The following is a 24,627-nucleotide window of genomic DNA, read 5'->3' on the forward strand; positions in this document are numbered from 1 at the left end:
ATAATAGTTGCTAAATTATAGACAGACAACTTAGTTGCCTGCTTAATAATAAAAAAAAATATAGGTGAAAAAAATAGGTGCTTGCCTTGGTCTATCAATGTCTAATTTTTTGTTTTTGTTTTTTTGTATCCCTTTCCATTAATTATTTATTGTGAGTAAGTTTTGTGTTTTTTTTAAATAATAACTATTTTTTATTTTTTTTAGTTGCATGATATTTTAAAAAGATTAATTTGATTTATAATGGGTTTTTTTCCTTTTATATTATATATAAATTAGATGTATTTGTATAAATTTTTTATAAAAATAGAAAGCATTTGTTGTTAGCAACAACAATTAGCAGATAAGATAAAATGAATGAAAATATTTAAAATAAAAATGTAAAACATTTAAAATGAATGAAAATATTTAAAATAAACTAGACAGCCTCAAGGCCATTAAGTTGTCCCATTTGCTAAAATTTAATGTAGGAACATACCATAAAGTAATTTTTCATAAATCTGGTCTTTGTTAAGACTATAGTAACCGAATATGCTTTGGGAAATCTCATACCCCAACGACTCCTCACATAGCTTTTCTGACCGTCAGTTCATCACGCCAAGCATATGCCCTCCGATATTCTACTAATCCTTTGCTAATAAATACCCCACTAGCTAATTCATCCCTTTCCCACAGTACAACACACTCTTTACAATTCCTGTTTTTTGGTCTTGCATTTTTGAAACTCTGGTAAGAAAGTAGTAGGAGTTGATTTTTCGAGACACGTAGTTTCAGACATAACAATGAAGTTCGGTAAGAGATTGAAGCAACAAGTTCAAGAAACTTTGCCAGATTGGCGTGACAAGTTTTTGTCTTACAAGGAATTGAAGAAGCTTGTTCGTTTAATTTCATCGGCACCACCTTTCTTGAATGGATCGAGTGAATATGGAAAGTCGGAGGCTGAGTTTGTGCGTTTGCTGAATTGTGAAATCGACAAGTTCAATGCTTTTTTCATGGAACAAGAAGAGGATTTCATTATCCGGCATGAGGTAAGCTCTTCTAATTTCTTTACCAGTTAATTTTCCTCTTCTTGCTTTCTTTCAAACTGAAGTACGAGAGAAGATATAAAGTTGGATATTGAAGCTAGTTTCGGTGGGTAATTAAGGGAGGCAAAGTAAGTTGAGTAAAAAACTACTAAGCTATCATGTTAGTTATACTTGTCAGGTTAGATAATGAAATTGATCATCAACTAGAGTTCTAAAATGAGGTCAAAAGGTTTTTTGAAAAATGGTGAGTCAACCGAGTTTACCAAATAAAAATGCTTTATCTTGATGAAATTCAGAAATAATAGCTTCACGAGTAATTAAAGAAGGCTATGAAATCATCTAGGTGGTGGCCCAGTGATAACAGCTTAGAATCAAGAGGTTTGTTTTCTATGTGATATCAGGTTCGAACTCTGTGGTTGCTCATATGATAATCACTGGAGGTTTACATGGTCGTTAATTTCAGGACCCGTGGGATGAGTCGAGGTACGTGTAAACTGACCTGAACACTCACATTAAATTAAAAAAAGAAAGTGTGGATCCTACATAACAAAACTCTATGTAATTTTTATGATTGGCTGTCGAACAGCATTCTTCCAAGACTAGCGTACTTTGAACAATTTTTATCACGCCGCTTGTCCTCTCGAATCTTGATAATTCTTTAACATTTTATGTCTCGAAGAAGATATTTGATATTCGAAAATAACCTTGTTCATGGGAATCCTGAATTATTTTATTATACCAAGATAAAATAACCTTGTAAGAGTAAAATCTATAGCAACTTTTGAAAACCCGCAACAGTGGGCCAGCGAAGTAATTACAGAAAATCTGGAAATGCAGGAGTTAAAGCAGCGGATTCAGAAAGTGATTGATGCTTGGGGGCCCAGTGCAAGTCAGCCTTCAGAGGCAGAGTATAAAGAGGAGATGGGTAAGATTAGAAAAGACATCGTCAATTTCCATGGTGAGATGGTGCTTTTGGAGAATTACAGCAATATCAATTACACAGGTATTTAGATTTTTGCCGAACAAGCTCAATTTTTTAAAACATCTTTTAAAGATCAATTAAATTCTAGAAAAAAGCTAACAACATTTGATTTATTAAACATTTGTGATAAATTATACCCACACAATGTGATCTGGTAATCTGATGGCAGAAAGGCCACTTAACTTCACTGTCCCCTAATCAATGAGCTTGTAGCTATGTATTAATCCTGCATAAATAAAAGGGGTGAAGTATCAGGTTGGAAGCTCAACTTTATCAGAAACCCTAGTAAAACTGGAACATATAAAAACAAAACAAAAACCCACCACCATCCCCTCCGCGTGGAAGGAGAAAGCGTCCAAGCTCCCAGACCCATTTAAGATTGGCATGAGGTGTTGTGTTAATTGTGGAAACATGACTAAAACGTAAAATAAACTTATGTTAAAATTAACTTTAGTTGACGAGTTTATATATATATATATATGCAGGATTGGCCAAGATATTGAAAAAATATGACAAGCGAACTGGTGGATTACTGCGCCTTGCGTTCATTCAAAAGGTGTTGGAGCAACCTTTTTTCATCACCGATCTTGTGTCAAAGCTTGTCAAGCAATGCGAAAACATGATAGATGCAGTCTTCCCAGTAGAGGCAGAAGAAAAGGGAAAGGAAGGAAGAGAAACAATAACAGTCGCCGGAGAAGGAATTTTTAGGAACGCAATTGCAGCTCTAATGACCATGAAAGAAATTAGAAGAGGCAGCTCTACTTACAGTCATTTCTCTCTGCCTCCTCTCAACTTGCCAGACTCTGATCTGATCCCGTCATTCCAACTGAACTCTCCCATATCCATTGTCCGATAAAATTGGATTTACGAGACATTGTTGTCACACGACAGTATAGTTAACAATTTATTTTACGCGCGCGCGCTCGCACATATATATATATATATATATATATATATATATAGTCAAAAGCACTGATTTATGTAGTTGCAACGTGCCGTTTTTTCAAAGATGCAAATGTATTTGATTATTACTGAGTAAAGTTTAGTTTATTATGATAAACTAATGAAGTAGTGAAAAAATTCACACACAAATGATGTTGGGCTTTCCATATAAAATTTGGTCATGTGAGCTAGGAGTTTCTGAAAAAACAAGTTCTCTGTAGAATGAGGAATTATCTAGTATTTAAGTAAGTACTTATGAAAAAAAAAACAAATTGATGGATATAAAAGGAAAGGTAAAGGTATGTTCTGGGCGTGCATGGGCCGGTTCATTCCTTTGTTTGGCTTTGTAAAAAAAAAAAATCAGTCATCTTAGTTACTGAGACCAAGTGTATTTATACAGTACCTACCTTGGAATTTCTTCATGGATAAAAAAATTATGTCATTGGCAAACTGCCTAATTTTTGGTTTTTTGTACCATCTCATGTAAAATATAAAAAATTATTCAATGAAAGTCCAGAGTACATATAATTTTAAATCTATAAAAATGTAAAAATAAAAATCAAGAAAAACATGTTTTCAACATAAATATAATAAAAAAATATTAACATGTATATTAAACATATATTCAAACTTACAATTGATATAAAATCAAAATCCTAGCCTGCATACTAATAATAGAAATAATTAGGCTTAAAATAAAATAAAATAAGATACTTACTTGTTAGAACATTTTAAAGTAATAGAATTTTTGCTGTTGTAAAAAATAAATCATTTATTCTTCAGGTTTTATTACTTCTCACTTGTACAATTAGAATATTTGCAATATGTCTTCCAAGATTATAACAATACCACCTTAGTTTAGATGCACTTCTAAACTAAAGTCTTTGAACCAAAGTAAAATAACTTAATTATCTCTTAACAAAATGAATGTAAACTCTAGATTTGAAAGGAAAACCAAAGCATAAAAAGAAAAGAAAAACATTAAAAATAAGGTGAGAAAAAGAGTGTAAAATTCTAAAAAAAAATATTTTGAACTCTTTCTTTTTTATAGTAGATTTTGAAAACTCACAAGTTGAATTAATTTTGATAATAATCAGAATTAGTTTCCACCGTTATCAATATTTGATTATCTACCATACACCAAGAATAAAATCTGAACATAGTAGTCATAAATTTAAATTTTTTGAGCTGAAAAAAACTATCTAGAATTTCAGATTTGTAACAAAAGCTTTTAGAAGAGACTGCTAATATTCATGAGCTGAATTTGACAAACAATGCATTGAAAGAAAAAATTATTTATATGGACTAAGCCCAAGTTCAAATCTCAGTTGGTAAAAATTAATTTTTTATAGTTCAAAATATTATTTTAAAATCACAGTCTACTTTACTTAGGACCTCTCATTTCTAAAAGCTTTGATGATTTATAGACTTAATTTTAACTACTCACTTTATAAATAACAAGAAAATCATATTTCTTTCCTATGCAGAATATAATTTTTTTAAAGGGTTTTGAGTTTGATCAAAATATATCAACCAAATATTATTTGATATCAATTTATTATTTATCTATAATTTATTTAAAACATGATAATGATTCATGTTAAAGGATTTACATTGAAATTAAACTCCAATAAAATTTTAACTTTTGAACTATTAATTATTACATATCAATGCTCATAATTCCAGATATTTGTGTTTGACATGCAGCCCATTCATTCACTTATAGGCAAAAATGTAATAACAAGTGGTAGCATTTGATGAAAACATTAATTGTATAAAGACATCAAATGTTACTATAAATCGAAGTTACGAGGCTTATCATGCATATATGGTACAGGATTAAAATGACGGGGAGAAAGTTTAATAGTCAAACCCAAACATTCAAGTCCAAAAGCAGCCGTGAAAAGCCGAAGATATAAATTAGAAGAATATTGGTCTTCTAATATAAATTTATAATATAAATTAGAAGACCATGCGACCATGTGATGATTGAGTTAGTATAACGAAGAGGAGAAAAATAAAGGGGATTAGATAAATAATGGGGAGAAAGTTTAATATAATGGTTGAGAGGTGTTGTTTTAATTCGTCCGTGTGTGGGTGTGGGTAGCTGGACAAACAAAGTTTGTTTGTTTTTATTTTTTAAAAAATATTTTTGAATTTTTGAATTTTTTTAAATTTTTTTTTATGATTTTGGATTATTTTAATACGTTGATATTAAAAATAAATTTTAAAATAAAATATATTATTTTAATATATTTCTAAATAAAAATTATTTTAAAAAATAATTACTACTATAACTTATATAAAAGTTACATGGCTTATAAATTCATGAAATGAAATAGAGAGTGGTGAGGAGTATTGTTCCCTACTTAATCAAGAGTTAAGAATGATATTAATAATGAAAAATATAGTTTAATTAGTCAGATTCTAAATTTATTTTTAAAAAATTATTAATTTAAATGTTATAAATTTCAAAGTTATTAGAGATTTTCTAATTATTAACTTTAGGGTTTCAGGAAATTAGTTAAGGTACATGTAAGTTGATCCGAAAATTCACAGTTAAAAAAAAAAAAAAAAGGGGTTAAGAAAGATGTCACGACATCGTTTGATTTCCTGAGCAATAAAAATAGCCAAGACTGCGCGCTTGACTAATAATTAAGAGAAAATTCTTTTCACACACGTGGATTAATTAGAAGACTTGTACAGTGAAAATCTTACACGGTGCAATTACTTATAAAATCGACAATTAGATGGCGTCACACTGGCTTCTTAGAAGTCGTCACACAATATTGTTTGGTGTCCTCACATCCACTCATCGACGAGGACCGAGGCTTAGGACTCTGTTTGGGGTAGGCCCAAACAGACAGTGGTGGACAACCACTGTGTTCGTTTGGGCTGCCTAAACGAACAGGGCTGCTTTTTCTTTTTTTTTAAAAAAAAAAAAAAAACTGAGATCATCGATGATCAAATAATTCCTCATTTCTTTTCTGCTCACTGTAAATTTGTGTTTTTATCTGTAGCGAGTGATGTACATTTACATTAAACACGTTATGTACCATATTAAAAGAGTGATGGAGAATGTAGTTATAATTATTATTTAAAATATTTTTTATTTAAAAATATATTAAATATTATTATTTTTATTTTTTAAAAATTATTTTTAATATTAAAGTATCAAAATAATCTAAAAACACCAAAAAATATTAATTTAAAATAAAAAATAAAAAATTTTAATTTTTTTTAAAAATATTTTTAAAATACAAAAACAAACTTGTCTAACTCATATAAACAATATACTATTGGCAACAATTGAGCTCCTAGCTTTCGCAGCATAATATTGTTGTTAACTTGTTATTATAGAAAAACTAGAAGAGATGGTAGCTTTACTGCAGAGAAAACATGGTTCACCTGCTAACAAATCATTCTGGATTTCAAAAATGATTTTTTTTTTATTTTAGTTATTAAACTTCTTTTTTTCATTGATTGAGTTTTTCTATTACAAAATTGATGGCCAATTGTTCCTGATTTGTTAATTACATAGTTAGAGGTAAAATTGTATTTTTATATATTTATTGCACAGTAAAATTACTCTCATGTCCTTAAAAAACAGCAAAACTAATGTTCGAGGAGTGTTTTTGAATTTTCATATTTTTTATATAGTATAATTACTGGATAGACTCTGGGATCAACTTTTTTTCTATGATCACTCAACATCTTAGAGATGTGCTATTAACTAGATGTTTGGAATGAAAAGTAGTTATAAATATTGACATAGACGGGGAGTTTTGGATCTTTTGAGCAACGGACTCGATCGGGACAGTCTAGTTCAGCAGTATATTGACAAAGGAATTCTAGATGTTGACATGAAGAGGAAGATATGTTTAATCGGAGCAGTGAAGATGGGATTGGACGAGCGAAGTTCAGAGGGGCACTGTTTCCACTCTCCACTCCTACCCGAGATACACTCAGCAGTCACTGCTATTCATTCCATGTTCATCTCTGCACTGTGCTACAAAAGCTCCCATGTTGTTTCCCTTTGAGCCCAAGTTTCTTGGATTCTTAAGCTTGGTGTCCTCACCCCATTAACCAGATGGCTCCATTCTTCATCACTAAGCAAGCAAGCATCATAGAGGGAAGGTTCATGAAGAATGAACTGCTTCATCTTGATTTCCTACTTCCCAGAATTAAACTCAAATCTGTGGAACTGCTGTACAAGGCTGGCTAACCATGTCAAAACATATCAATGCTCATCCCACCTGTTTGCAGGATCATCGTGAGTCAAATTTGACTATTATCCCAGTGCAATGATTCTCAACCTTCTTTTTGTTTTTCCCCTGTAGCCGTTCTTTTTTATTTTTTACTCGGTTGATGGAGTGCTTTTCAACTTTATATTATTGTGTTCATTGTTCCAGGTTGACCATGGTCAGAAATTAAAAAAATAAAACTAAATGGAAAGGCATCGAGGACCGGATTATCAATAGCATACCATTCTCTTTTGACCATGGAGTGCTGCGTCGTCTTTCTCGTTTCTTTAACCATTTTTTTTAGTTTACTATATTCTTTTTTGTTTGAGTTCATCCATTTATTGTAGTCATCCCTTTTTATTATCTAATTAATTATACCAACATTTGTTTTTTATGCCCGAGTTGTTGGTTTTTCTTACTTTTTTTTAAACACACTTGTGTCACTTTAGCACCTTTATTTTACAGACAAAAAAAATATTTCAGCCCTTGATGTAGCGTTGAGCCGTTGACCCATAAATCCAGTAAATAACTAAAAGTAGAGGTGAATCTACTGTTCATAGAAGAATTCTTTTGTTTTTTCTTTCCTTATTTATTTATTTATATTTTATTTTTTAATATTGATTTTTTTAGGGATTGAACTTCATAATTTATTTTAATTTATTTTTTATAGAATTATCTTCATCTTATAATTCAAGTTACGGGTTTATCTACTTAATCTGAATTGACTCAGGTTATTTATTTTAATTCATTTTTTTTCAATTTAATTCCTTCAACGTTGAGTTAATTGAAAATTAGATTTCATAATTTATTTTGATTTGTTTTTTATGGGGCTATTCTGATTTTATGATCCGATTCATGAATTTTGCTAGTTAACTCGGGTCAATTTTTTATCCTTTTTTAATTAATATTTTTTTTAATTTTATTTTTCAACGTTGAATTAACTGGAATCATGCTTCATAATTTATTTTGATTTATTTTCTATAAGATTAACACGATCGCATAACCCGGGTTATGGATTTGATAGATTAATTTAGGACAATTCAATATTTTATCATTTCAGTATTTAGAAAGAAAAAAAATATATCTTAAAATCATTGAATCAAATTATGTTTCTACAAATCATTAGAGATGTTCTTAGATCCTTAAAATTATTCAAGTTCCATTGAGTTAATTTTTATAGTTTAATTTTTTTATTTATTAAAAAAATGCTAACAATGTAAAAAAAAAAAACATTAATTGAAACAAAATTCAATTCGATTTGCCACTTAGCTTGAATCAATGATCAGCAACATCCAAAGGGTTGCTCAGATATGGGTGTCCTCCCATCACGACGAAAAATAATTTCCACCATCAATGAGCTTCACAAGCAATCAAGATTATGAACGCTTTCGACAATGATGGCTGGACCCCTCAATGACAGTAACCTTACAAATTTGTTTTTTTTTTTGTTCGGCCATAAGTATATTAATCGATATCACCATCAATTTTTTATATATATAACATTAGATATACTTTTACAGTTCAAAATCAAACCAAAATATTTCTTAATGGATGTGTTTGGGATTTTTTTTTAAAATGTTTTTAACTTGAAAAATATTAAATTAATATTTTTTAAAATTTTCTTAATTTTAATATGTTAATATTAAAAATAAAAAAATTTAAAATTTGTTTTAATATATTTTAAATAAAAAAATTATTTTAAAAAACAACTTTTATCTCAAAAATTCTAATGGTTAATAACATGAGATAAGTAAACAAAAGTTAGAAGGGAACTCCAACATGACATGGCATCACTGTCCCAGGTAAGTAACGTCGTTACTTTACAAATTCTACTTCTCTTCTAGAATTCCACTTACTTCTCCCCCTCACTCTCATTCCTTTCTTCTCACTCCCTCGTCTCTCTCTCACCGTAAGACCAGACTCTCCTCTCTCCTTCACGGCAAACCACTTTTCTCTCAAGGGAGACCATCTCCAGCTTCTATCTCCGGTGACTCTCTCGCCGATCCCATCAAAATGAGTACCGATGAGCTTCTCAGCATCGAGCCTCAAGAGCTCCAGTTCCCTTGTACGTACCATTTTGTGAAGAAATTATTGTTGTTGTTTCCTTTCCTTCGAAGATTTAAAACTTTTCTTTGCTATGAATGCGCTTTTATTTTTTTACATGATTTTTGTAGTTGAATTAAGGAAGCAGATCTCGTGTCCTCTCCGGTTGTTAAATAAGAGTGACTATTATGTTGCTTTCAAGGTAATAATTAATTAATCCAAAATTTAGTTAATATTTTGCCTTTCTTTTTTCAAATGGGTTTGTTTCATAATCTTGATTTGCATGTTTTATTATTATAGATTAAGACAACAAATCCAAAGAAGTATTGTGTTAGGCCTAACACAGGAGTCGTGTTGCCAAGGTCCACTTGTGATGTTATAGGTTTGTCTCTTCAATCTTTGTGCTTTAACTATTAACATTTTTACTAATTATATCTTACTTAATTTGTGTTTATTTATTGATGGGCTGTTTGTTTATGTCAGTTACAATGCAAGCACAAAAGGAGATGCCACCTGATATGCAATGCAAGGACAAGTTCTTACTTCAGAGTGTAATTACAAGTCCTGGAGCTACACCTAAGGATATCACTCCAGAGATGGTAACGATACAATTGCGAGTATTTTATGCTCTTGAGTTTTGATTAGCTTGATTTTATGGGTTATGCAAATTGTTTTTTAATGTTCTGTGTTTTGCAGTTTAATAAGGAGGCAGGACATGAAGTTGAAGAGTGCAAATTGAGGGTTGCTTATGTTGCTCCACCTAGACCACCGTCGCCGGTGCATGAAGGATCAGAGGAAGGTTCTTCACCTAGAGTTTCTGTGTCAGATAATGGGAATCTTAGTTCTTCTGAACAGACTGTTGTGAGTGTCTGATGCCCTGGTCTTTGAGTTGAATTATGGTTGGCTTTAGTTTTTAGATTTGCCTTTTCATTTTGATTGATTGTTTCTCTGTAACGTGGATCATTTCTGTAGGTTTCACGGTCTTATGTCCAGGGACCAGAACCTGAAGAAAACTCGTCCGAGGTATGTCATTTTTTCCTATGTTGATAAATGTTGGAGCTCAAATGTTGGAAAAACTAAGAATGATGCATGATTGGACATGCTAAATGAGTGGTTCATGTTTTCATTTGTTTATCTTGTATAATATGGTCAATTTCGTGTTTGATGAGTGTCGTTACATTTAACAAAAAAGATTCTTTTGCTTGTGAAGCAGCTATCTTGGCAGCATTGCTGCCCCTAAGTGACAATCTTCTTTTTTCCTATTTAATCCCAGTTCTTGGGATTGTCATTGTTTTATTTTTAAATTGTACCAATTATCTCTTGAGTGGGAGGGGATATGTGTTAGGATGAAACATGCTGTTGGTTCTAGTAGGGGTCTTTTGATAAGAGGAAGAAAATCCTCCTGTTTTGGTTGATTGGTGCATCACTATGATTGATGGAGCTACTCAGATTCCACATATATCCTCTAGTTTTAACCAGTTTTGATAATGAGGTAGTCCTGCCTCTCATTAGATCTCAAAATACCTCATTAGCTGTTCAGCCAAGCCAGTTTGAACAAGCTTTGATAATTAGGTAGTCCTGCCTTGCATTAGATTCTATAACATCTCAGCCAAGCCATTTATCAATTCCAACTTCTGGGCTTTATTTGTCTCCCATTCATTGACAATTGAATGACTAGGCTTTGGCCACCACTCGTGTATTTTATGCAACCTCTGGATAATTTTGTTGAGACTGCACCTTTAATTTTCTCCACATTATGGGATATATCACAGAGATACCATTCTCCCTCCTGCTTATTTCAGCGTCACATGCATAGAAAACAAAAAAAATTATGAACTCGTGGTGTATGAATGCTGTCTTTGACACTGAATAGACTTGTTAGGATGTAGATGGGGAGACCTTGTCATGTGCTTGAACAGATACTTGTGATTTCAGGAAAGGGCTCTTATTTCCAAGCTGACAGAGGAAAGAAATTCTGCTATTCAGGAAAAAAAGCAACTTCAGCAAGAACTGGTAAGGCACCTAGTATGTGAATATATCATGTAAGCTTAATTGATGAAATTCTTTTAGGACAACCTTTTGCCTTTAGATCAGTTGTGACTCCAAGAAATATTAGGTACCAAGAAAAGAAAAATACTAAGAGAAATCCTTATTCTTCGATGAATTCAGTAAGGGAGGATAAGAGGAAGCTTATCTAGCAAATGCTACAAATTATACAACAATTTTGAGTCAAAATTTCTGGTTAAACTTTTTTAGAGATGGCAAATAAATGTGTTTTTATGCACTTGATCCTGTTGCTTTTTATGCATTTTTCTCTGTATGAAAGCAATTTTATACTTAAGTGTGATACCTCTTTTCATTTCTTGTACGAGGAAATATATGCATAATCCAACATGTTTTCTTGTATTTCACCTTTTAACTGTGAAATGTTATGAAAAACGACAGCCATGATTTTCAGTTCGTATTTTCCTGATTATGATCATTATACTTGCACTCCCTCTCCCAATCCAAAAAATGAAAAAAACTAAACAAAACAGAATTACGATCTAGTTTCTGTGATAGAAAATTAATAGCAGTTAACATTAATGGCAGTATCAGCGGAGCCCATTTTAAAAATGAATTCGTGTGCAATTGTATGCAGGAGCTGTTGAGGCATCATTCTAGCAAAAGTCGAGGAGGTATCTCCTTCATGTACATAATTCTTGTTGGCTTGGTAGGCATCATTTTGGGGTACCTCATGAAAAGGACATGACCAATGTCTGTCAGTCATGACTCACATCTGTAGCGAAATAGTCGAAATGTGGAATACTTAGTCATCAGATGTGTGGATGATCGGATGTAACTCTTTATTGTACTGGTCTGTATCTATCCTAGGGGAACATGCCAAAAGTGACTGGTAAGAGGGAACTGCTGTTCCTTTTAGTACTTTTTACCAGAAATTGACATCAAGGAACTGAGTGTTTTGTAATTGCCGACGCCCCAGGTTTGATAAATTGTGACCGATTTCGGAAAAAATTATATGACTCCACCAGTTACTTTATGATACCCACAGATTCAATGCTAAAAGAAAAAAATTACATGTTCTATCACTACTTGGGTTCATAAATGATTCCCTTTGTTCTCCAATCTTTTTGTGTCTTTCTCTATGAAGTAACTATGGAGTAACAAAGTTTCTCGAGTTTCGAGGAACCTCTCTTGGAAACTCTTTCTCGTACCCAACATCACCAGTGCTTGAACAAAACAAAGAAGTAGAGGCTAAATGCTTAAGGTTTTCCTAAAGTAGAAACAAGATAATATTGATCACAGACCTTTCAGACTGCTCCGAGGAGTGATCTCAGATTCTCAGACAGAGGGCGGAACTATTGCGACCAGTGCCATCAGGTGATGGCTCTGGTACTGGTAATGACGGGTCGCCCGCAATCACCTCTATGGACTCCCCACATCGTGGTCTCAGTGATCACTATCCTCTGTGGCTGCAGCGGCCTAGGAGCTCAGAGAGAATTAAAGCCGAATAAGTTCAACCCTTCGAACTGTTCTTTTCATAATGTCCTTAACAAGTTGAAATTCTCTAGGAGAAATAAAGTTGGGTATGGAGTTCTGAACATCTCGAATATCAAATTGGTTCCCACCAATTTAATATGAAAAATCGGGGGTTTATTTATTTATTTACCGTTATGTATTCTGCACAAACTCACGCACAAGAACATGCGATAAAGATTGTAAAACAATCATCTACGTTCTATATGACAATTTGGAAGCATAAATTATGGTTGAAGGAGAAGAATGTACTGATAGGGTAGCAATGGCTTCATACAGTTCGGTAAAAAGTGATCCAGTAAGCAATATAAGCAATCCTGCACAATTTTGGCAAAGGTGAAAGGAGAAGAAATCCAGAGAATTTTTCCAGTCACTCGGTACTCCAACGCAACTTCATTACTTTGGCATCAAGGACCGGATGTCACAATCTTTCACCGAACCATTTCTGCAATTGTGCTGCCATTACAATTCCATCTTTTGCTGTCATCTTAGCTTTGGGGTCAGTTTATGGTTACTTATCTCTGACAGAGAAATTGGGGTTCAGAGACATTTCAATCTCCTGCAGAGATCGCCCTTCAGTTTCCACTAAGGAATACTAGCAAATATTGCTGCTAACAAGGACACGCTACGCCAGTATAAACTCCAAAAATCTCCAAGTCAAGAAATAATAAACCCACCAAGAAATTGCAAACCTGAAAGAAGATACATCAAATGTCCAAGGAGAATTCACAAGGAGCATCATGAAGCAGAAGTCAAAGGATATGAAAGCACTTACAATCAAAATACACAAGAAAGGAAACAGCAACGGTGCTGCTTCTTTTCTGTTTTCCATTACAATTCCAATTAGAAACATGGAAAAAAGGCCGCTGCTTTAAATGCTAGATATTTTGACATGGACTTTCAACAAGATTTGGCAAAACTTTTCTTTTCCTTTCTCCAGAGAATAAATTATGAAAAATGACCTAGTACCTACCCAATGAACAGAAAAACTGAAGCCCATAATCTTCCCACGCATCTTGGCACTGCTAAGTTCTGGTATGATAAGACCAGTTACTGGGCCAGCTCCAATGGCAAACGTGAAAATGTACCTAGATGCGAGAACCAAAAGTGATATCAACAAAGATCCAATCAATGCATAATACTCCTACACTCCAGTTAGGTAGGAAAGGATTTTGGACACCAAAACACCCTTGTGTCTAGCAATACCAGGAAGGAGCTATATCTCATACTTTGAAATAGTGGAAGTACAAATTCACTCCTAACTTCCTCATAGAAAAGGGCGGAACATGTTCATAAGCAATCAATGCAAGATTCAAATCAAGTTTTCGCTCACTATTTCAAAAATCCGACTTGAATGAATGTAGCAAACTCTGAAGGAAGTTATATTCTGTAGGTTGGATCATAATATCAAGGAAAGTTATATTCTGTACGTCGATAGAGATGCAAAGGCAATATGGGCCTGTTCAGTTCAGCTCTAGAGGTCTCAAAGCATTAGCTTAACCGTAGCTCAGCTACCTTGCTCAGGTTTCATTTGGATCCTAATATCATATTGAACAGGAAAGCGAAGAAAATTCCAGGTTTCAATTTTCAATGCATTGCGTTTTTCATAGCTTATGAAGGGTAGAATAACAAGCTTTTGAAATAAGAAACCGCTAAATAAAAAGTCACACTGAATAACCATCAATCAAGTACTGAAATCTCTTTTTCTCTCCTCTTGTCATATATGTAATCAGCAAAAGTGCTGTTCTTTAATCCATGCCAATCAAGCATTGCTGATCATTGGTGGCCCAAGTTTACAATGATGATTGCTCTTTCATCAGCATGGACTTCGCATGCCAAACTTACTAATTTCTAAAGTGCTACATAAACCAAGCAAAGGCTAGTTGCAGACATCTTTATTCATCTATATTCAAGAAAAAGGAAAAGAAAAAAACGGGGAATCTCCATTTATTTGGGCACTACTAACTGCGTTGGCTTTTTAAAACACACAGTATTCTCAATTCTGACCAACAAGGTGAGACTGCTAAACATGCATGGAGGAGAAGAAAAGGTGAACAAAAAGGCAGCTTTCTGTGTTGTTCCCTCCAAAGAACCTTTTATTTTCTCCTCTTTTCTTCCTCCTCCTTCCTGCGTCTCCTTGAACATGAGCATCTCCCTTTATTTCTTTAGAAGTCACATCATTTGCAGAATCTTGCAGTGACAGGGCAATTGCCTGTGCAAGAATACTCAACAATTAAATTTACCAACATCTCCAAAATAATGTGGAATACAAATAGTATAACCTGGCAAAAAAACTACACCATACTCTTCAAAATATACCAGCATTAATTCATCATCATCTTCATCAATGTAATCTGCACTACTAAAATGCTTGTGGACAGCAATTTTCTTAGGTTTTGAGCCTTTCCTCTTACCCTGGAATAAAAAAGATAAGCAAATAGACTCCCCGTTATAACAATCAAAGTACTTCAAGGCAAAGCTCAAAGGTCATAGCCTTGCAAATCTAAAATCGAAAAAATACACAAGACAACACAATAAAATAGAGAGTTGTGCACTAACAATGGTCAGATAGAGAGGCAAATAGATGAGTGCGAGGCATGAGATGAGAAGTGGACAATTGCAATTCTTAACGTGATAGGATTTACGTGGCAGGGGAAGAACAGCATGCATGGAAGGGTGTGTATACATTTTGAAATGCTAAATCTTGTGAGTGAGAAGACAAAATAATAAATAAATAAATATAGGATTTTTTCCATCACACCATTTTGATTTGAAGAGAGAGTCCAATGCAAGAGGCCATTTCATTTTAACTTATTATCATTCTAAAGGGAAAGGGGGGCAATATAAATTAAACGTGGAAACAATGGCGCACACCATATCAAGTAGAGGAGGAGTTCATGCCATCACACCATCAGTGTCCGTTTGTGAAAACTGTGGCTTTTAGCTATGATTGTAGCTTTTGAATAGCTACAAATTGTAGCTTCTGAGAACAACACATGGAAAAGACTGTGATATTAGCTTTTAAGATATTAACAAACACTTAAAAGGCACAGCAACAACTAAAATGGTGATTCACAAACGAACACTAATTAAGAAAAGTCTCCACATTGCGTGACCATGAGTTCCAGCTTGAGCCTCGAGGGCACGCCTCCTTCGATTTGGACCTGGGGTGCCTTGATAGCCCAACACGCCACAAGATGCGAACACCCTCGGGCAAGATGAGATAGATCCCTATGGACCATTCAAATTCCAGATGAGGCATCTACACCCAAGTCTAAATACCTCTTTGATTAAACCTGGACCATTATCATCAACCAATGTGCATGGAGCACCCCTCTAGGACACGTCATCAATGGTATACAACCTATAAAGCCCATAACAAAAGTAGTGTTTGTAATGACTTCGTTGTCATTTTAGACACTTGTCCTCAATTAACCTAAAATTACGGGTGGCAAATGTATAGACCATTTAGCCCCTACATAGACATGCCCCACTTGGATTCAAAGTTATATAAATAGTCTTAAACTCTATGGTAAAAAACAATTCATTTCATTTTCATTTTCATCTTCATCTTCATCTATATTTCATATATCACATAGTACAGGGTTTTGTAAACTGTTTTTTTATTTTTAAAAAATTTATTTTTAACTTTAACATATTAATACGATTTAAAAATACAAAAAAAAATAAATTAAAAAAAACAGCATTCAAAACACAAAAACAAACATTTTATTTTATTTTTAGCATCAACATATCAAAGCAATTTAAAAAGATAAAAAAATTTAATTAAAAAAAACAGCATCACAAAAACAAACATTTTATAATTGAGATTTTCAACAACTTCTTCCATGTCCAATTGAAAACCGACTATTCTTTCATTACATAAAACAAATCATATTTATATATGACTAGAATCGGGAGAAATTATACTTATTTAATAGTTAATGATTGCTCTTGGAATGAGTTCTTCACTTTGAAATTATTTATATATAGAGAGAAAATATAAATAATTCTCAAATTATTGTGTCACAAAACTATACTCTTTGACTTGACCAAGCCTGTAGTCAAGTACTAAGCTCTTGTGATTTCTTCCCAGTACAATTTATTTGAGTTGTTTTAGTGTATGTATGCTAATGAGGTGTATAATGATTATGTAAAAATATTTTTTAATTAAAAATAATATTTTTGTGTTTTTTTTTAATGTTAACATATTAACATTATTAAAAAAACATTAAAATATTTATATATATATATATAATTAAAATTATTTTACAAAACAAATTGAATCAAAAAACACAGCTAATCTAGAGTTGAGAGGTTGTAACCGAAGAAATTCATGCAGAGTTTAATCGTATAGCCCACTTTTTTGAAAAATATCATAAAACTATCCCAAGAGCAGCACAGATCGTGTGGTCAGGATCACTTGATCATGACGTTTCGCCATGGAGGGGGTGAAGAATCAATAAAATGAGCATGTATCCATGTCCGATTTACCACGGTGGAGAGGCAGATGTGGGAGCCACAATCTGCTCCTTTTTTATCCATCGATCATGGATTTTAATGATCAAGAACAGGTACTCTCACCGTACACGTGGCAGGACATCGGATTATGACCCTTCATTCTTCTTTTCTGGGTCCCCATGAAGGAGGGAAGGATATGTATCAATCCCACTTGTCATTTTGCAATGTCATTGTCTCCTTGCAATTGCAATGAATGAGATGAGACAACAGGTCACCATCGATGGATCCATGTTCGGTCCACTCAAAACGACTGAGGTGATTTTCTTTTATATTTAATTTAACTGATAACTAGTTTGGATTGTGGATCCGGGAGATTATTATTTTTAAAAACAATCAAGATAATGTTAATTTACAAACACTAAAACTATAGCATTTTTATTGTTTATCATTTTATAAATTACCATGTATTGGAATAGTTAAATTTTCTAAAATAATTAATTCAGTCCTTGGATTGTGTTTTTCACAATTAATTTTTTTAGTTCAAATTAACATCTAATTGTATATTTTTTTTAATACAAAGTTAAATTAAAAAATAAAAAGCTAAAATGTAAAAAACTGGTAAAATAGATGGGGTTACCTTTTGATATCACCCAATTCATTAAAATAGATGGGTTTTTTTAAAAATTTACCATCATAAATTTTACAAGTCAACCCAAGCTATTTCAGCTAGATCAAATATTTTTTCATTTTAATATTAGATCTTAGTATCATTCGATCCATGATTAAAATCTATTTTATTAATATATTATCTACGTTGATAATATATTAATTTCTCATAGGATCCTTAATATATTATCTACGTTGGTATGTTTATTTATAAAATTGAAACAAAACGAAAGATTCTTCTCGCAATTGGGTTTTGAACAAAGCTTGCATTTGAAAGAGTCTGTAAAATAATCTTAGTCACCTTTGTTTTTTATTTCAAAATTCTATTAATTTGATGGTGAATATTTTCTGGATTTCATCTCATTAATAATTGACTTTATTCATAAGATGAGGGGACATTATATATATCTTTGTTACAAGTTTTCCATGTGAAAATCATGGATGGTTGTTAGGACAAACTGTTGTGCTGTTTGCGTATCACATGTTAGCAGAACTTGTTGGAGACACCCCTCGACAATTCCAACCATTTCAAGTACGTTTTCTTGAAGTTCTTTGAAATGGAAGATTTGTTGGCAACAATCACATGTTGGAGAATGGAGACAACCAACTTGTAATCTTTAAAATTGTTTGCCATTAGCTCGTTCCATGACTCTATTTGATCAACTGGAGACTGGAGACAGCCAGTGATCTGCATGGATGGAAGGCAAGACATCCATTCCCACGCAAGGAATAAGCTTACTTAAAGCCATTCATTTGGCTCTGTTTACCATTGAAGGCAAGTATACTATTATTTTTGGGATTTAATTATTCATTTGACTTCTCTATTCACTTATTATAACTCATAAAATAACAAAAATTATGATTTTCCTTAAATGAAACGAAAGACTTCTGCTTTATAGCATTTGATATACAAAAAAGAAATGGAAAAGGAATTGCTTTTTGGCCACAGCAATGTGCTGGTTATCATGCTACACATAACACAGCTAACAGCATGGATGAAAAACAGACTCAATCCGTAACCAAGAAAAAGGACTCGATTTTCATGGCTACCCTCAAACCTTTTAAGAAATTGGGTGCCGTCTTGCTCCGCTCTAGGTGAAAGGGTAGTCGTGCTTTCCCGATTGGACCACCTCTTTTCTCCCACCATAGGACCACAAAGTCGCACAAGTAACAGTGCTACTCAATTATCGGAGGTTGACACAATAACATCATCATTAACGACCGTGTTTAGGTTGTCAATTTGCTGGACCATTCGAGCATTCATACAGGGTTCATCGAGCCGACGGTTTTGGCTTTCTATTATTAATTTATTTTGGGGTATAATATTAAATAAGGGGTCCTCGCTCTTTCAACATGGCTTTTATCGTATAATAATGCGATTGGTGTTCAACTAAAGTGTATTTATTGATTAGGATGATGGGAAAGCAGAAGGACTTCAATAATCATGCAATGGTCCAATCACACGACGCCCCATGTGACTGACTCCATGGGAGGGAGGGATAAAGAAACCAAGGAAAAATAAAAGCAAATTCAGTGTATAAATAATACCAGGGAGGGTTATACTGAAAACATAAATATCACCATACGATCCTTGAGACCTTCAAGGACACAAATCTATAAAGCCTGGAAGACTGTAATCGAATTAACTAAATTTACTTTGGTAAAACTATAAAACTACATTCGCAAACTCATTTACAGATGCATCTGCTTTGCCCTAAAGCTAAGGCCACCGTCAACCGAGACAAAAAAGAGAACGAAACAATCCAATCCTGTAAAACTTTTAACACTAAATGGGGATTTGACGCATCCCATATGAAAAGAACATTCAGATTCTGATGACACTACCCAAATATCATGAAAGATTTTGATCGCCTTAGCCAAAGATTCTAGCGATAGTTTTTGAGCGCAGAGCTGATTATATCATGTGGCATACTACTACAACATCAATGAAGCAGGTCAGTTATTGAGATTATAAGAACCATTGTCTCGATGCTTTCTTAAACTAAATCATGTAAGAATATAATCACTTTGAACATCACAAACAAGAGTATCTGCGAAGAGAACTAGCAAACTCTGGACAAGTCGTTAAAACTAAACAGAAGATGAGTCATGAATCAAATCGAGGAAAAAACCTACTTCAGCAAAACTGCCAAAGATGCACAACAAACAATTACCACCTTAAAACCAGCTATGAGCAGATAACTGAAGTGACAGCAACTGAGAACTGTACACCCATCCAGTTACTAAAATCTTCAGTTTCTTGATGGGAAATAGTAGGCCTATAGCACATAGACAATTGGCGAAAGCGAACCGGAGAACAAAATTCAAAAAGATAAGAAATTAAACGGGGGGTTATGAGCTGTGCACCTTTGAACCAATATCCAAAATGCTAATTCTCGTTTCTTAACAGCTCCAAGCAGAAACTGATACGAGGTCCCTCTGTTGCCAGCAAAGAACAAGTGAAGACTGCTTCTTTTCAACATGGAAACCCTTAACAGGAGTACGTTGCACCAAACACTCAGCTTGTGACTCAGTAAAGTTACTGAAAGTCAATGGAGTGAAACCAGACTGCAAAAACAGACTCCTCCAAGGGGTCGTCCTATCAGAGCAACCATGTCGACCCAGTACCATTCTTTCAATGCCTGGTTGGACCAAGAACCTCTCAATCTTTTGCAGTATATCTAAGTTCACATTCACAGCATCAAGTGATTCAAGCAGGCTTGTATAAGATTGAATGGCATGATTTATATGATGAGCAAATGGGAGATCACTTCGGTCACAACCACTGTCCAAAGAGACCACAACTTTGGGCGAGAGCTGCTTTACAAAGCGAAGCACAACAGGAAGAGTTGATGGGTAATTAGAAAAGACGCCAAGTGGAAGATTCACAGCAATTACTTCCTTGCCCAATGTGCAAAGAGTCATTGGCCAAGAACCAGAGCCCAAGGATTCAAGGCTTAAAATTTCAAGCTCGAATGGCATGTTGATTTCACTAGCAAAGATTCTTAAATTTTCTTGAGTAAAACCAAGCTCAAGCTCAAGCTCATCATGTGAGGAAGGAGAAACAAAAGCAGTGATTTTAAGAGAAGGGGCGCCTCCATTCCTCAAAGCCAGTTCTTGCATAAGAGAAGCCCACTGCCCACCATACCCAATATCAAAATCAACAACGTGAATTCTCTCAAACCCCTCAAAAGCTTCAAGAAGGGCTTGGTTACAAGTAAAATTTGCAAACTGAAGGATCGGTGAGATCTCAGAGAAGGATTTATAAGCACCAATCTTGAAAATCGGGTTACAAACAGTACCAATAGAGTTGTTATTGTTCATATTGAGAAGTAATTGCAAGGCCTCCTTGAAGTAAAAAGCAGTCCTTTGATAAGGCTTACCGATTGGAACAGAGAGCTGGTGATTGAGCCGCGCCAATATCCCTTGCGCAAGTACCGGATTCCCAGTTTCGATCAGCTCTGCTGCTTGACATATCGGGTTTATTATTGCGTGTTGAAGCTGCTGCTGGCTTGCCAATTCATCAATTGCAATTTTCTGCTTCGTAATCATTCCCTGCCTTTGCTGCTGCATCATTTGAAACTGATGATTCTGCTGCTGCTGCTGCTGTTGTAGCGGAAGAAACAACTCTGGAGGCCTCAAATCAAAGACTTTGGGCATATAATTGGCTCCAACATGCCCAGAATTCAGCCTTTTCAATGGCGGTGGTGATAAGAAATGCAGGTTATTATGATGCTCTTCTAATTGTGCATATGACAATGGCAAAAGCATAGCTGGGTTTTGCACAAACTGATGTTGATTTTGGTTGGTTATCGCCCCAGGATTCAAAATCTGAGGCTTCACGTCTTGATCAAATGCTGCCTGCTGGTGGTGTTGCTGAAACAAACCTGGCAAAAGACTGATCCCTGAAGTAAACAAAACAGGATTTGGTGTTGGATTTTGGTGAAGTACACAACCAATATTAAAAATTCTAGTAACTTTGTGGTTAACCAGAGGGGAATCAAGAAAAGTACCATGGATTGAAGGGTCAATATTGTTGTTGTTGACAACCAAGTTGGCACTTGCAGTACACATATTGGGTACTTCAAAGCCAAAAACTTGATCTACCACGCCGAAACCTGATGCATTAAGCTCCGTATCTTGAGACCTACTTCCACTTTGTAACAGCTTGTTAAGTCCTAAAGCTGGGTCCTCGATATCACCCATAATTAGCCTTATTATGGACTGTTCTTGACTAGGAGACCCTGACAACACACTCTCCCAGTCCTCCATTCCAAGTTGCGGCCCGCATTTTTCATCTACACTAGGGCTGCTTCCACCAGCAGCTGCCACGCCGTTGGTGGTTTCGGTGGAGGCTCCTCCGCCGCCACCTCCGCCTTGAGAAGAAGACACTGTTGAGGAGGATGTTGGCGGGCTTTGTCTACTTATTGTGTCAAGCACAGATGTGGGCTCAGTACTGCCCACAAGAAAACCACAACTTTCTTTGTTTTGCCACTTGTGGTGGTGTTGATGGAATGGATCTGGAGAGGAAGTAGTAGAAGAAGAAGAGAAATCTGGCAGCCCCTTCCCTTGAAAGTTCTCAAAGGGTAGGGGCATGGCCTTCATTTAACAAAATCAACAATAAGAAAAAAGAACTGAATAAACCAAGATATCTCCTATTTATTTTCAAGAAAATCAAGAAACTACCCCACCCCACCACTACCAGCTACGACTAACTCTTTCAGAGTTTAATACTTTGCCGAGGAAAGGGGGTTAGTTGCAACAGGAGACAAAAAAAAAAAAACTTCAAAAATCAAAGTCTGATTTTTTTAGAGGAGACAAGTTGTTAGTAATAAAGCTTGGAGAACACACATAGAGAGCTTAAAATAAAGCTTCTCTTCTTCTTCTTCTTCTTGGACACTCATCTAGCTCATTTTTTGATACCATCTTTTATCTCCATGGTTATTCCAAGTGAGTTATCTTTGCTGGGTTTTTTGTGTTTTTTTGCTTTCTCTCTCAGCTTCTTCTTGTCTTGCCTTTCTGTTGTGGCTTTGCCGTACTCCGTCCTGCTCCTATTTTCTGCCGTCGATGCGTGCGAAACGTAAAAGTGGTAAAGTTCTGTTCAATGCCCTCTCTCCCTCGTCTTGTTGTATCTCTCTCTCTCTCTCTCGTTTCTTTTTTGTTTCAATTTTATTTTTTAATTTGTGCAATATATAATTTTTTATGTGGCTTTTGTCTGTAGATTGTAGACGTGGTGATCTCTCTTTTGGGTTTTCTTGTTGATCGTTATCCCACTCTCACTTCCATCGCGAGTGTAAAAGAAGAAGATTAGCTTGAAAAAAATAAATGAATGAATTCAAGAAAAAAAAAATGGTAATGATTTCGTCAGCATGTGATTATGATTATTATAAAAACGTCAAACAGGATATTTAAAATCAATTCTCTCGTCATGTTTAATTTAAAATTAAATGATAGATAAATTAAATTTATATATTTTAAAAAAATAAAATTTAATTCATTTTATTTTATATATTATTTTTATTACTTTCATTCATGTATTATCTTTATTATTTTCATTTTATTTCTTAAAGGGTCTTTAAAAGTAATTGGAAGATGAGTATTTTAGAAAAACTAGTTTTAATATTAAATTTCATTTTATTTTAATTGTAAATAAGAGGGGTTGGTATATAATTTACTTTTATAATTTTTAGAGGTTGAATTATATTTTGAATTCAATTCTTGATACTAGAAATAATTCTAAACATGATATTATAGTAAAATATTTTAATTGAATTCAATTTTGAAGATTACAAACATGCTATAAACAACATATTTATTATAGCTGAAACATTATGAATGCATATTCTCCAACTTCATTATGGATTCATTGTGTCAATTTTTTTTATTTTAATCTTTAAATTTTATTTTAATTAATTGCATCTTTTTATGTCCAAATTAAAGTTCAATTACTTTAAAGGAAGTAATTTTGTTGGGCAAGGACAAGATTAAAAAAAAAGAGAGACTAAAGTAAAAAAAAAAAAAAAAGCATACGAATTGGGTGGCAATTTCAAAAATAATGCATAAAGGTTCACTTTGGCTATCATACTTTTTAAATTATAAACTTTCAGTCCTTTGATTTTTTTAAAAAATTAATTTTAGTATAAGACTTCATTTTCCCTATCTTTTTAGAGAGTATTTGGTAGTATGGTAGCGATTGCTTTTTAAATAACTTTTTATGCCGAAATGCATGTCAATGATTTTTTTTATTTTTTAAAAATTATTTTTGACATTAGCACATCAAAACGATCTAAAACATACAAACCATATTAAATTTTAGCAAAATATATATATTTTTTGAATTTTTGCACCGCGTTTCCAAACGCATTCTTAGTCTCTTGTTCGAAAAATAAATGAAAATGTGAACAAATTCTAGTGGTATAGAAATAAGTCTTGGTTGACACCGATTTCAACCATGAAAAAATTTAATTTTAGTGTTAATGAATTTCATTCGATAAGGAGAATTTATCATGTATGTTATTTGCTCTTTAATTTGCCTGAGATTGTAGATTTTAGCTTAGATTTCTTTTTATTTTAGGTTGATTTTGAGTTTTTGGATTGCTTAAGATTATATATAGATTTATCAAAATATTTAGAATATTTTATAGTTGTTTTGAGTAAAAACAAATTGCAAAATAGATTGTAGATTAAAAAGCCATCAATCTTAATTTTCAAACCACTATTAAGGTTAGAA

The 24,627-nt window shown here is 33.6% G+C and overlaps 4 protein-coding genes across 5 annotated transcripts; 2 read left to right on the top strand and 2 right to left on the bottom strand.

Annotated features, from left to right (window-relative positions):
• Positions 1-699: 699 nt before the first annotated feature.
• Positions 700-3,044, top strand: LOC133690968 (SPX domain-containing protein 3-like). Its single transcript, XM_062111250.1, has 3 exons — positions 700-1,025; positions 1,860-2,025; positions 2,490-3,044. Exons 1-3 carry the CDS (start codon positions 780-782, stop codon positions 2,858-2,860), a joined length of 783 nt encoding a protein of 260 aa, XP_061967234.1. The 5' UTR covers positions 700-779; the 3' UTR covers positions 2,861-3,044.
• Positions 3,045-9,002: 5,958 nt separating this feature from the next.
• On the top strand, positions 9,003-12,322 carry LOC133691200 (vesicle-associated protein 1-2-like). The gene is made up of 8 exons (XM_062111602.1): positions 9,003-9,255; positions 9,365-9,435; positions 9,534-9,615; positions 9,717-9,832; positions 9,930-10,094; positions 10,206-10,256; positions 11,169-11,246; positions 11,875-12,322. The coding sequence occupies exons 1-8, from the start codon at positions 9,204-9,206 to the stop codon at positions 11,983-11,985; spliced, it is 726 nt and encodes a 241-aa protein (XP_061967586.1). The 5' UTR covers positions 9,003-9,203; the 3' UTR covers positions 11,986-12,322.
• Positions 12,323-14,459: 2,137 nt separating this feature from the next.
• LOC133690890 (uncharacterized) lies at positions 14,460-15,785 on the bottom strand. 2 transcript variants are annotated; one of them, XR_009841522.1, is made up of 3 exons: positions 15,330-15,785; positions 15,076-15,185; positions 14,460-14,982 (listed from the first exon to the last, which is right to left on the bottom strand). XR_009841522.1 is itself a non-coding variant. In XM_062111162.1 (3 exons), exons 1-3 carry the CDS (start codon positions 15,456-15,458, stop codon positions 14,794-14,796), a joined length of 414 nt encoding a protein of 137 aa, XP_061967146.1. In that variant the 5' UTR covers positions 15,459-15,785; the 3' UTR covers positions 14,460-14,793. The 2 variants fall into 2 exon arrangements, 1 of the variants encoding a protein (XP_061967146.1); XM_062111162.1 differs by having other exon boundaries at positions 15,090-15,185.
• A 4,105-nt stretch (positions 15,786-19,890) lies between these two features.
• On the bottom strand, positions 19,891-23,073 carry LOC133692079 (scarecrow-like protein 6). Its single transcript, XM_062112761.1, has 2 exons — positions 21,911-23,073; positions 19,891-21,802 (listed from the first exon to the last, which is right to left on the bottom strand). The coding sequence occupies exons 1-2, from the start codon at positions 22,500-22,502 to the stop codon at positions 20,301-20,303; spliced, it is 2,094 nt and encodes a 697-aa protein (XP_061968745.1). The 5' UTR covers positions 22,503-23,073; the 3' UTR covers positions 19,891-20,300.
• Between the last annotated feature and the right edge of the window lie 1,554 nt (positions 23,074-24,627).

Source organism: Populus nigra, chromosome 4 (assembly GCF_951802175.1).
Source record: "Populus nigra chromosome 4, ddPopNigr1.1, whole genome shotgun sequence".
In the NCBI taxonomy this organism is placed as follows: Eukaryota; Viridiplantae; Streptophyta; class Magnoliopsida; order Malpighiales; family Salicaceae; genus Populus; species Populus nigra.